Raw genomic sequence first — 12,752 nt, 5'->3', positions numbered from 1 at the left:
AAGTAAAAGACAAGTTCTATGACGTGCTTAGTGCTGCTGTAGTGCAAATACCTGCTCGTGAACAACTGTACATCTTGGGCGACTTCAATGCAAGAGTTGGAGCTGATTGGGCCTCATGGCCTTCCTGCTTAGGACACTTCGGTGTGGGAAAAATGAATGACAATGGACAGCACCTCCTTGAACTGTGCACATACCACAATCTGTGCATCACAAACACATTCTTCCGAACGAAGCCACAGCACAGAGTGTCGTGGAGACACCCACGCTCGAAGCACTGGCATCAACTATATGTGGTCATCACTAGGCATAATAACCTCAAAAACATCCTTCTGACACGCAGCTGTCATAGTGCTGACTGTGATACAGATCACTCGCTAGTTTGCTCCAAGCTCAAGCTGAGACCCAAGAAGCTGTACCGCTCTAAACCTGCTGGAAGGCCCCGCATTGACGCCAGAAAAACGGCAAAGTCGGAGAAAGCTGAAAAGTTCAGAGACACCCTCCAGGAAAATCTGCGCAGCGGCCCTGGGGGCGCCAATGCGACATCCAAATGGCAACATCTGAGGGATACAATTTACAACACGACCTTGTTGGTGTTTGGAAGAAGAGCTAGAAACACAAATGACTGGTTCGAAGCTAACTCCGATGAGATGATTCCAGTCATTGAAAAGAAGCACGCTGCACTCCTGGAGTACAAACGCTCACCGAGCCAGAGTACCCAGGAAGCACTTAGAGAGGCCCGAAGAACAGTACAGCAGACAGCCAGGCGCTGTGCGAACAACTACTGGCTCCAGCTATGCAGCAGCATCCAGACCTGTGCCAACTTTGGTAATCTCAGAGGAATGTGCGAGGGTATGAGGAAGGCATTAGGACCCACCCAGAACAAGATGGCACCTCTGAAATCCAAATCTGATGAAGTCATCGCTGACAAAGCCAAACAGATGGAGCACTGGGTTGAGCACTACTCCGAGCTGTACTCACACGAGAACGTTGTGGTTGACGCAGCCCTCGATGCCGTTGAGCTCCTACCAGTAACGGACGAACTGGATCAAGAACTGACTGTGGACGAACTGAAGAAAGCCATCGACAGCATTGCAGCAGGAAAGGCCCCTGGTCAGGATGGTATACCACCAGAGGTAATCAAATGTGCTGCGGACACACTCCTGGAACCTCTACATGAGCTGCTGTGCCTGTGCTGGAAAGAGGGTGAGGTTCCACAGGATATGCGCGATGCTAACATTGTAACATTGTATAAGAACAAAGGAGACAGAAGTGACTGCAACAACTACCGTGGAATCTCCCTCCTAAGCGTCACTGGTAAACTGTTCGCTCGCGTCATCCTTGGCAGACTCCAGAAGATTACTGAGAGGGTGTACCCCAAATCGCAGTGCGGATTCTGCGCAGAGAGGTCTACCATTGATATGGTCTTTTCTCTAAGGCAGCTGCAGGAGAAGTGCAGGGAGCAGAGAAAGCCACTCTACATAGCCTTCATCGACCTGACCAAGGCCTTTGACTTGGTCAGCAGGGATGGTCTGTTCAAACTGCTCCACAAAATAGGCTGTCCTCCACGGTTACTCAAGATGATCCAGTCTTTCCACGAAGACACGAGAGGAACCATCCAATATGACGGCGCATTATCGGATGCTTTCAGAATCAGGAGCGGCGTCAAACAAGGATGCGTGCTTGCTCAGGCATTGTTCGGGATCGTCTTCGCACTCCTCCTGAAGCACGCCTTTGGATCTTCAACAGAGGGCATCTTGCTGCACACAAGATCTGATGGGAAACTTTTTAACCTTGCAAGCTGAAAGCTAAGCCTAAGGTGCGAGAAGTCCTCATCAGAGACATGCTGTTCGCAGACGATGCTGCTGTAGTGTCTCACACAGAAGACAAGCTTCAAAAACTGCTGGAACAGTTCTCCAAAGCGTGCAAGGACTTTGGGCTTACCAGCAGCCTAAAGAAGAGAAACGTACTCGGTCAAGATGTTGCTGAATCCCCATCAATCAGCATTGACAACTATACGTTAGAGGTCGTCCACGAGTTCGTTTACCTCGGGTCCACCATCACTGACACCCTGTCGTCGGACACTGAGCTAAATAGGAGGATCAGAAAAGCGGCCACAACTCTGTCCAGACTCAGCAAGAGAGTGTGGCATAACAACAAGCTGTACACTCACACCAAAATGCAAGTCTACAGAGCCTGCATCCTCAGCACCCTCCTTTATGGCAGCGAGACTTGGACCCTGTATGCCCGCCGGGAAAAGAGGCTGAACGTCTTCCACTTGCGCTGCCTCAGGCGCATCCTTGGAATATCATGGAAGGACAGAGTGACCAACACCGCCGTCCTCGAGCAAGCTGGAATCCCAACCATGCACACCCTCCTCAGGCAGTGTCGACTCCGCTGGCTTGGCCACATCCACAGGATGAATGATGGAAGGATTCCAAAAGACATCCTGTATGGTGAGCTAGCCTCTGGCAAAAGACTTCCCAGACGCCCCCATTTGCGCTACAAAGATGTCTACAAGAGAGACCTCAGAGAGGTAGACATCGAGCTGGACAACTGGGAAGAACTAGCAGACGACCCCAAGCAGATGGAGACAGGGGTTACACAAGGGTCTTCAGAAGGGCGAGATGAAGATCAGACAGCTAGCAGAGGAGAAGCGAGTGCACAGAAAGCACAATAAGGACTTGCCAGACACCCACTACATCTGCAAGAGATGCAGCAAGGACTGTCACTCTCGTGTGGGTCTTCATAGTCACAATAGACGCTGTAAATGAAGTCCTCAATTGAAACTTTAAAGGGCACAATCCATAGTCTATGTAGACTGAAAGATGCCTACTATGGGTACATTTACACTATATATCGTTTTCAGCAGTGTGTAGTGTACATCACAGTGTGTACGTTAAACATCACAGTGAAAAACACACTGATGTGTGGCAAGAGGATTCAATTAAACGCTCTGGTAAAGGAGGGGCAGCAGAGAAAGTCAAAGTCTCTGTAAAGTGGGAAGAAGTGGGACACCTTCCTGCTAAAAATAGCCATGTAGATGGGAAGGCAGGTGTTTGGAGAGCATTGTAGGATATTGGGCTTGGACTTGTAAAGAGCATTGTAGGATATGAACTCAAGTATATATCCACACCTTTCCAGTATTCCTTTATTCTATTTTTGTAAGCTATGCCTCACTATCTACATTTCTGTTATGTACACCTGAAAAGCATGCATTACCAATGAAACTTATCTATAGTGCTAACGCTCAGAGCTGCAGCAGGTGTAATCGATTCAATCCTTGCCTTTTTCATTGTGACTGTGGAGGTCTGAATAAGCCTGAAACTTCCCCAGAGTTTTATTAATTTCACTTTGCTGCAGTTCAGTCTTTCTATGAGCCTCAGCAGAAACCCCGGAGTTCTTTTCAGTTTCAAGAAAATTACTGTATTGTTTCCCATGTGGGAGGTTATTTCTGTAACAATAACAGCTAGAAATGTTTTAAAATGAAAGCTTAATTTTAGCAGATATTTATGCTTGTGTCTCTCAACTCACCAGAGGAAGCTTCTTGTGGGTGAAGGGACTTTTTCAAGTTCTGGATTATTTAACTATAACTTGGTACAATAGTCTAATAGATCACGCAAGTGTAAGCTTTGTCTTTTCTATGTTGATTGATACATTGATGCACTCAATATGCACCTGTTAAATTGTGATCAAATACATGAAAAAATATTCTCTTTCATATAGGCAGTATTGACTTTATAGCTGATTTTTCTGTGCCTTTTTAAATATTTTGCATGCATATATCAATTTTCATATTCAAAATAAAAATGTCTTGAATTGTGTAGAAAAATATCATAGAGCCTTTTCTGTGGCCATTTTGATATAAAAAGGTTGTGGTAATCTGTATTCTTCACGCTGCTTTTTGTAGAATCGGAGAATTCATGTTCAAGGACCAGAAGCATCAATATTTCACTCTTTGGAAAGTTGGCAGAGGATTGTGGAAAAGTTATACATCAAGGGGTAAAACATTTTAATTAATTCTCATTCTGAGAGGCTTTTCTAAAAAATCTAATTTAATTTATTATTCTATCTAGATTGTATGGTTGCCATTTAACATAGAATTTCAGTAACCTGGTGCCAGTGTTAAAAATATTAACTGGAAAGGATACCCTTTTTTGCTTATGTTAATTTCTTTTTGACCCAAAAATTAAACTGAGAATTTGGTTATTTCATATACTTATAATACCCAGCAAATGAATGGGGTAAAATACTGGTGACTTAGAGGCTGACGAGTTATGAAGCACAACCCATTTCCTTCTCCCTATTATGCAATTCCTTTCCTATCTGGCAATTTTTTTAGTAATCCCCATCTTCTCTAATAATTTCCCACGTGGTGTAGTGTATCAAATGCTTTACTGAGGTTTAGTTACATTAACTCTACTGTACTTTCCTTATCCAAAATATCATCTAACTTCTCAAAGAAAGGTAGTCTGGCATACTATACCTTACATCCTCTTTTCCATTTACATCAAGAACCTTTTATTCTTCAAATTTTTGAGAGCCTTTTATACCTTCTTTTCTAGCCCAGTTGTTGAGGAAAAACCAGATTGTCAGTATTGACCCTGACAGAAGCCATGATTTTCATGTCTGCTGAGAGCCACACTTCCTCTACCCTCTTCTGAAAATTGACTTGAATCAGAGATGACCTCCATTGGCCTGAAAAATGTACATGCTTGCAAAATGGAGACAGGAACAGTGAGCCTCCTAGAGTGCATGATAGACGAACTAGTAAAATCAGACGCTTCATGTTATGGTTACAGGCTAGCTGCTCCTTTGTCCCATTCCTGGTTTCTCTAAATCAGGGGTCAGCAACCCCCAGCATGGGTGCCAAGAATGGCATATGAGCTGGTTTTCATTGGCACACAAGGTGGGAGCTCAGCCCCTTTCCCTCATGCAGATGGGAGCTTGCTGAAAGCCATGCCACCTGTGAATTAACAAAAGGCCAGAAAACCACCACTTAAGCAGTAAAGCTCCGCATCTTAATTTATTTCTTAATGCAACTGTTATAAGTAGGACTATGAGTGACTTTAAAACAAATCACCGACACTTGGACTGTACACAGAGGTCAAAAGGTCAAGATTTGGCACTGCTCCTCAGAAACATTAATGACCCCTGCTCTAAATGCACTTGTCTCGCATCTTGGGGCAGAGTTCAACAACCCTGAGGCTCTTTTCTGATTTACATCTTATGTTCCAAAAAAATTCATGCCTCGTGGTTTCTGATTGTCTCTTTCATTCAATGAGTATCTTTTATCTTCTTCAACTAAAGCATCCAGGCTGTAGAGGGAGGTGTTGGACAGGAAAGGTGAGTGCTCTGAGGCAGAGCTAAGCATTCTCTCTCTCAGGTGTTTGGCTGGTTGGTTCTTGCTTATATGCTTAAAGTCTAACCGATTGCCTTATGTAGGGTCAGGAAGGAATTTTCCACTAGGTCAGATTGCCATTGACTTTGAGGACTTTTTGCATTCCTCTTTAGAATGTGGGAGTGGGTCAGTTGCCACAATGATCTAGGTATATATCACTGAATCATTTTCCAGCCATTACAAGGGCCTAGGGCACTGTGCATCTCGGTCCCTCCTATTTTCAGTCTGTGGAACATAGCAATCTAATCTCCTGTGGGCTATAATATCTTGGCCTAATCTTGGTTGTTGAATTTAGTGTTTAAGTGATGTTGGTGATTTGTGAAATACAGGAGGTAGTAGTAGATAATCTGGTGGTGCCTTCTGGTCTTAAACTCTGACCTGTTCATGATAGAAATATGTTTTTCTCTCTTCTGTAGACTGGGACCCAGATACACTATGCAGTGTTTACTAACTACTTATTGCCAGGCAAGCCTCTCTGTTTTGATGCCTCTTTGGTCCTCCTTTCAGCAACATGTGACCATGAATGACCAACAGCCTTCTGAGAACACTGTTTTAATTTGGTAGTTGAAACAAAATGCTGAAAGGAAATGATTGTAGAACAACAACTTAAATACACGTATATTGTTATGTAGTGTACTGATGCCCCATAATGGTGCCCTAGACAGGTTTAGTTTCTTCATACAGGAGGACCCATCTTTTTACGTACAGCTCTTTCTGTATAAATCCCAACCCTGTAATGAGATGCCCTGGAGCCGCCAGTATCTGAAGGAGGCTCATATATCTGCACGTAGGATATATTTGGTACTGTTATCGTTGTAACAGTTGCAAACAGATTTTAGCTGAATGAACCTTGGTCACCCCAAAAATGTAGATCACTTTATGTTTTCAATTCAGAGGTAGGATTTTCTTTCTGTAATTGTTTGAAAATCCCAGAGTAAAAACAGGTTTTCCTTTCATTCATTAATCAAGATCAAAGTTTTCTAGTGCAAGAGGAAAAATAATTAATTACATGACAAGATATGGAGAAGTCCAAGATGTACATCTCTGGTCAGTTAAAATCATAGGATTAGAAGAGACTATAAGGGTCATCTCGGGTAACCCTCTGCCAAGGGTCTAAGCCATCCATCATACTCATTTTTGAAGGGAACATTCTCTGACACCTTTGTTCTCTACCTCATGAAGATGTAGTTAATTTCCAATTTATGATCCCACATTTGTCTAGGCTCCACTAATACATACACTGCCATTTGTGAATGAGTAACACAATTAAAGTATTCAGTTTTGGTTTTGATGTTAAATGACCTGTCTCAACTGTGATCCTGGCCAAAATATATGTGTGTTGCATACATTTGTGACTTGCCACATCTGTTGGATGTGTCACTTCAATTTATGTAAAGAGTTACTGCATAGATGTAAAATAGCTGAAGTGTGCACAGGATGGAAATTTCTTATTCATTTTCATTCTTAAACCAGGAAGCGTATAAATCTTCTCCATTCCCTCTGTGACTAATAACGTTTTTTTATTCCTTTTGTGACAGGCCAATGGTACAACATTCTTTCTCAGATAGAACCATTTCATGCAAGCATTTTCCATTATGGGTTTTATATAGTTTTCAAATCATTGACATTTAAAAGCTATTTTAAAAAACCCATAACTGAATGTCTTTACAAAAGACTCTCTCCATAAAATAACTTCCCTTTGGCTTTATTCCAGATGAACTGTTGAGCAAACAGCTTTGTTTGAAAGAGAAAGGGGGAGAGAGAGAGGGTATGTGTGAGCATGTATTTCAGATTTAAAAACTTACACTGGAGGAAGAATCTTTAAAAATATTCATCTATATATATCATTTGGCTTGGAATTTTGTGTATAAGTTATAACCAGCAAATTACCTACATTGTTAAAAAACCTGAAAATAAGCGGTTTGCACATTTCAAGGACATGGAATATTTGAATCTTGTTAGTGCCATTCTCAAGGTTAATCCCGAGAATACTTACTGCTGTTCGTATGCTCAGTCCAGTAGTTAAAAATTGTTTTTAGAAAGGTATGCTACTAGCATATTTCCTGTGCTTGAATTTTGACCTATATTTCAACAAAAATGTTCCCCAGGTGACATTTCTGATATTGCTTTTCATGGCGGAAGTATTTTTCTTTCAAATAAGCCTAAGCAGTAAAAGTGGTGGATGTAGGGGATCATGGCCATGCTTCATATCATGAACTAATGTACTTTCATTTTACAAACAAAAGGTATGATACTTGGGGTTCCAAACAACATCTGAAACAAAGGAAGGACACATTTTTCAAGGTACCTCATAGACTTCTAAGTCAGAAAAAGGACTGTTGTGAAATTTCATCTGACCTTCTCCCTAATATGGAAACATAGAATTTTATTCAGTAATTCCTAGTCATAATAAGAGGTACAAGAGTTTGAAGTCTAGGACTGTTTGAATCTGTAGTGTTTTTTGGTTCAAATCACACTGGCCGTGTCTACAATACAGCGATCTTCCAGAATACAGTCTTCTGGATGTCTTCCAGAAGATCATGTCTACACATAAAAGCAGTTCGAAAGAGTCAGCCCTTCTTCTGGAAGAGTGCATCTACACAGCAATGGGCTCCCTTTTGAAAGAACTAGCCAGGAAATGCCGCAGATGGGGTTGCATGGCCAGAAAGCCCTTCCGGGAACGCTGGCCGCACATCACATTAAAGAGGCCCCCTCATAGAGCCCCTTCCTGCATGTGCTGCTGAGGTCTGCAGAGCTGTTTACAGTGAAGCTGAACCTGTGTCCAATTCTGACCCTCAACTTTGAGAGCCATGGACTCACAGTAGCTGTGAACCTGCAGGATTGCCCTGGTATGCCTTCTGGCTACAATGCTGGCAGTTCTCTACCTCCTGCAGTGCTGGAGACCCGGCACCATGGGGTCACAACCCATCACAGCCCCTGCCATGGCCCCCTCAGGGCCATCTGGCAGGTCTGGATCCACCCCACCAGCACCAATTGGTGGGATCGGGTGGTTCTGACCAAGTAGGGTGATGTGTGCTGGGTGCAGAACTTCTGGATGCAGAGAGACACCTTCATAGAGCTCTGCACCTGGCTCACCCCCATCCTCCAATGCCAGGACACCTGGATGCAGCCAACCCTCTCCATGGAGAAATGCGTGGCCACTGCCATTTGAAAATTTGCCACCCTGGGCAAGTATCGCTCTGTTAGACAGCAGTTCAGAGTGGGCAAGTCCACTGTCGGGGCCATCATCCAATCAGTAAGGCATGCTCCACACTCTAGCCCATCATGGGGAGGGGCCTCTGAACGAGCAGGACCCTCAGGGACCGCGGATGCGAGTGGCTAGTCCGGGAGAAGCAGGAAGTTCAGCCCTGGGAGAACCAGGATGCCCTATGCTTACACAGGCCACCTGCTGAAGGGGATGTCCTATGCAGGGGGGTTGGTGCCCAGAGGACCTGTGGTGGGGGAGCGGAAGGCCAAGAGGGGACAGGGGCACGTCGGTTCACATCCACAAGCCTGCCTGCTCTCCGTTTCCCACAGGTTGTGAGAGCCACCAACCAGGTGCTACTCTGGGGATTAGTGCACGTTGGGGACCTGGATGCAGCTCTTGTAGGGTTCTCCACCCTTGGCTTTCCCCGTTGCTTTGGGGCAATCGACGGGACGCATATTGCCATCAGGGCCTCAGCACACAGTGGCGGCCAGTAAATCAACAGGAAAGGGTACTGCTCCATCATGCACCAGGTGTTGGTGGATCACTGGGGCCACTTCATGGACATTTATGTGGGCTGGCCAGGCCAGGCGCCCGATGTGCACATCTACAGAAATTCCGCCCTGTCCCAGAGGATGGAGGCCGGGACCTACATTCCCCAGCGGGAGCGTGCCAGTGGGGACATTGCTATGCCCGTCTGCATGGTGGGCAACCCAGCATACCCTCTGCAGCCCTGGCTCTTGCACCCCTACATGGGCCACATCACTCGCTCCCAGGAGGTCTTCAGTGGCCAGCTCACATGGGCACACTATGCTTTCAGGTGTGCCTGTGGCCACTTGAAAGCGAGATTCAGGTACCTACTCATGCGCCTTGACGTGGGAGTGGAGAACGTCCTCCAGGTTCTGGGGGCCTTCTGTGCCTTCCACAACCTCATCGAGGCCAGGGAGGGCAGGTAGGGGATGAGAGCTCATTGGTCCTGCAGCTGGGTGCTGAGGGCCATGCCTCCAGGGAACGTGCTGGCAGGCCAGGGGGACCCCTGGACACAGGGGTCCCTTCATGAGGGGGGCATGTGTGCTGTGCATGGCAAGTCTGTGCATGTGGATGCTGGATGTTATGTGCAGGTGTGCTAGAGCGGTGCTCTAGTGTGGGTCCCCTGGGGTCAGGGCGTGGCTGTGTGGCCAGCCTGCGTGGGAATGGGACAGGATTTTGCACTTCCCCACCTTGTTCTGTCCTGGCCTCTCCCGCCCTGCCAGGGGGTGTGCAACGAGCCAGGTGCTTCCTGGCAAGTTCCTTGCAGGTGGGTGGCCCTGCTGGTGCTATGATGGGTTGATGATGCCGAGGGCCCTGTAATGTTGAGGGTGGTGGTCTTGGGATGGGACCTGTGGGCCCATGTCCATGTCCTGACATTCCCCTCCATGTGCTGTCCAAGGAGTGGGCCAGGGGTGCAGGTGTCCACCGCTGGGGTGAGTGTGAGGACGTGTTGGTGCCCAGCTCATGCGATGCCATCAACTTCGTGTGACGGGGTCTGCAGGACTCCTTGAGACTTTAGGTGTGGCTGGAGCACAGGACCATGAAGCTCTGCTGGTGCTGTGTAGAGTGTCTCCGTTCTCCCTGTGGTCAGCACTATGGTGGACTATTCTTTTGGAAGAGGGGATTGTGGAAAATCTGCACTGACTTTCTTCCGGAAGATTCTTTTTGAGGAGGGCAGTCTTCCTGACATGGGAGCAGAGTGTGGACTCTGGAGGAGGTGCCCTGTTCTTCCGAATTCCTTCCAGAAGAAAGCCTTTGCTATGTAGATGCTCCTGGGATCTTCTGGAAGATCACTGCCTTCTTTGGGAAGAACTTGCATGTGTGGACGCGGCCATTGTTGTTTGGTGACAAGTAACTAAGGGGTAGTTGTGTTAGTCTGTGTCCACAAAAACTACAAGAAGTCCTGTGGCACCTTATAGACTAACAAATTTATTGGAATATAAGCTTTTGTGGGCACAAACCCAGTTCGTCAGATGCATGTCATGTCATGTCATAAGGTGCCACAGGACTTTCCACTGTTATTTGGGGGTGATGTGAGTCATTTCACATTTATCCCTCATTAAGGCATTTCCATAGATTGATCATAAATTTCACATCAATTTTAGTGAGTACAAGGTGATACTTATTTCAGGGTCACTCCTGTTATCATGTGTGCCATTTCACCATATCTGGGATACCTGGTTTTTCTTATAGCAGTTGAAACATTAGTTGTTTTTTTTTTTTTTTTTGGAAGTCGGCATAGGGATACAACATGTCGAATAAAAAGAAATGTCAGTTATTGGTTTAGTTTGTTTCTTTTTCTTAATAGGACACCATGGTAGTAGCTGGATTTAAGGTGGCAAAGTCACCTTCTACAAATGAAGATGACCGACACAGCTGTCATCTGGAAGTATCTGAAGATGCAGGATCAACCATTTATGTATGTGGCGCAAAGGGTACCATTTTTCACTTTAAATGTCCAAGTAATCATTAATTTCTTAACATAAGAGAAAAAGTACAAATACAAAATGTTTATTACTGTAAGTATCATAAGCTGTATCTACCCTGTGCAAGTGCTGACTATGGGCAGTGCACGGGGGGGAAGGTGGAGAATCATGGGGAGTGGTGACACCGAAGACAGAGAGGTGGTGAGTTGGAGCATGCACCAAAGTGCTGTGCTGCAAGCCTCCTATCTCAACATTGCTGGCGTGACCTGAAAGTTACCTTAACGTAATATTGTTTGAGGAGGATTGTGTTAACACGAATGAGATAACTTTTAGTTCACATTGACACCGTCCAGGATGAGCTGTTAGAAAAGCGCTTTCCATCTTGCCATTCACATTCATGTAGTCAGAAATTGATGTCTGTCTTGACAAGTGCATAGAGCGTTTAGTAAGCAATAGCCAATTATGGTGCAAAACCTTGAACGTTTTTAGCTTTGAGAGCACCTTGTGGGTTGTCTCTTCATATTAAAAATTAAATGTGAAAACGTTTGGAATCATTGTGGTAGTTCTTGGAAAATATCCAATCAGTGTGCCGTGGCGATCAAAAAAGAATGATGGAATGTTGAGACTCATTAAGAAAGGGATATATAATAAGGCCTAAAATATTATATTGCTGCCATGTAAATTCATGATACATCCACATCTTGAATAGTGCATGCACATGTGGTCACCTCATCTCAAAAAAGATGTATCAGAACTGGAAGAAGTTCAGAAAAAAGCAACAAAAATGATTAGTGATATGGAATGGCTTCCATATTTGGAGAGATTGATAGGATTGGAACTTTTTAGCTTGCAAAATAGGTGACTAAGGGGAATACATAACTGAGATCTATAAAATTGTGACTGGTGTAGAGAAAGTTGCTAAGGAAGTGCTGCTCAATCTTCATAACACAGAACTAGGTGTCACCAAAGGAAATTAATAGCAGCAGGTTTAAAACAAACAAAAGGAGTTATTTCTTTACACAATGCACAGTCAGTCTGTGGAAATTTTGGCTAGAGGTTGTTATAAGGGCCAAGATCATAACAAGATTGAAAAAAAAGCACTAGATAAGTTCATGGAGGATAGGTTCATCAGTGGCTATTAGCAAAGATATGCAGGGATGGTGTCCCTAACCTGTGCTTTTCAGAAGCTGGGAATGAACAACAGGGAATGGATCACTTGAGAAATTACCTGTTATCTTCAATCTCTCTGGGGCAGCTGGCACGGGTCACCATCAGAAGACAGCATACTGGGCTAGATGGACCTTTGGTCTGACCTGCTATGGCCATTCTTATTTTCATACTGTAATGCAAATTTAAGGTTGTACAAGCAACATTCTTAAGAAGTAAAGTCAATATTAAAGTTTGTACAGTAGTGTTCATTTGAGTATGTTTGCTCACCTATTTTTTGAAAGTGGTGTATCCTGTCATGAACATTTATATCATAAGATATATGGGAAGTACAATAGGTCCTGGTTTATCCCTGCTGTTGGAACCTGGGAATTATGTAGGGGATAGAGATAGGAGTTCTCTCTGCTCCATAGCTTTCATAAAACTGTGGTGAGTAATAGGACTCTTAGGTTACAGTTACACTAGCAAGTTTTGATTACAAAACTGGTGGAACGTCCACACACATAATGAGTTTAGTCAACATTTT

General features: G+C 44.6%; 1 protein-coding gene across 4 annotated transcripts in view; it reads left to right on the top strand.

The window, feature by feature from the left end:
- POT1 (protection of telomeres 1) overlaps positions 1–12,752 on the top strand; it is a 166,747-nt gene that overhangs the window by 65,088 nt on the left and 88,907 nt on the right. For all 4 annotated transcript variants that reach the window (XR_012643941.1, XM_074984120.1, XM_074984119.1 and 1 more), the window contains 2 exons: positions 3,908–3,999; positions 10,942–11,052. Coding sequence is in view for 3 of the 4 variants with exons in the window: in XM_074984120.1 (XP_074840221.1) it covers positions 3,908–3,999; positions 10,942–11,052 (203 nt within the window). In the remaining variant the exon portion in view is untranslated. The remainder of the gene's footprint in view (positions 1–3,907; positions 4,000–10,941; positions 11,053–12,752) is intronic.

The sequence above is a fragment of the Carettochelys insculpta genome, chromosome 1 (genome assembly GCF_033958435.1).
Source record: "Carettochelys insculpta isolate YL-2023 chromosome 1, ASM3395843v1, whole genome shotgun sequence".
NCBI lineage: Eukaryota > Metazoa > Chordata > Testudines > Carettochelyidae > Carettochelys > Carettochelys insculpta.
Note: the sequence above shows the minus strand (reverse complement) of the source record. Positions and strands in the feature narration are given on the sequence as shown.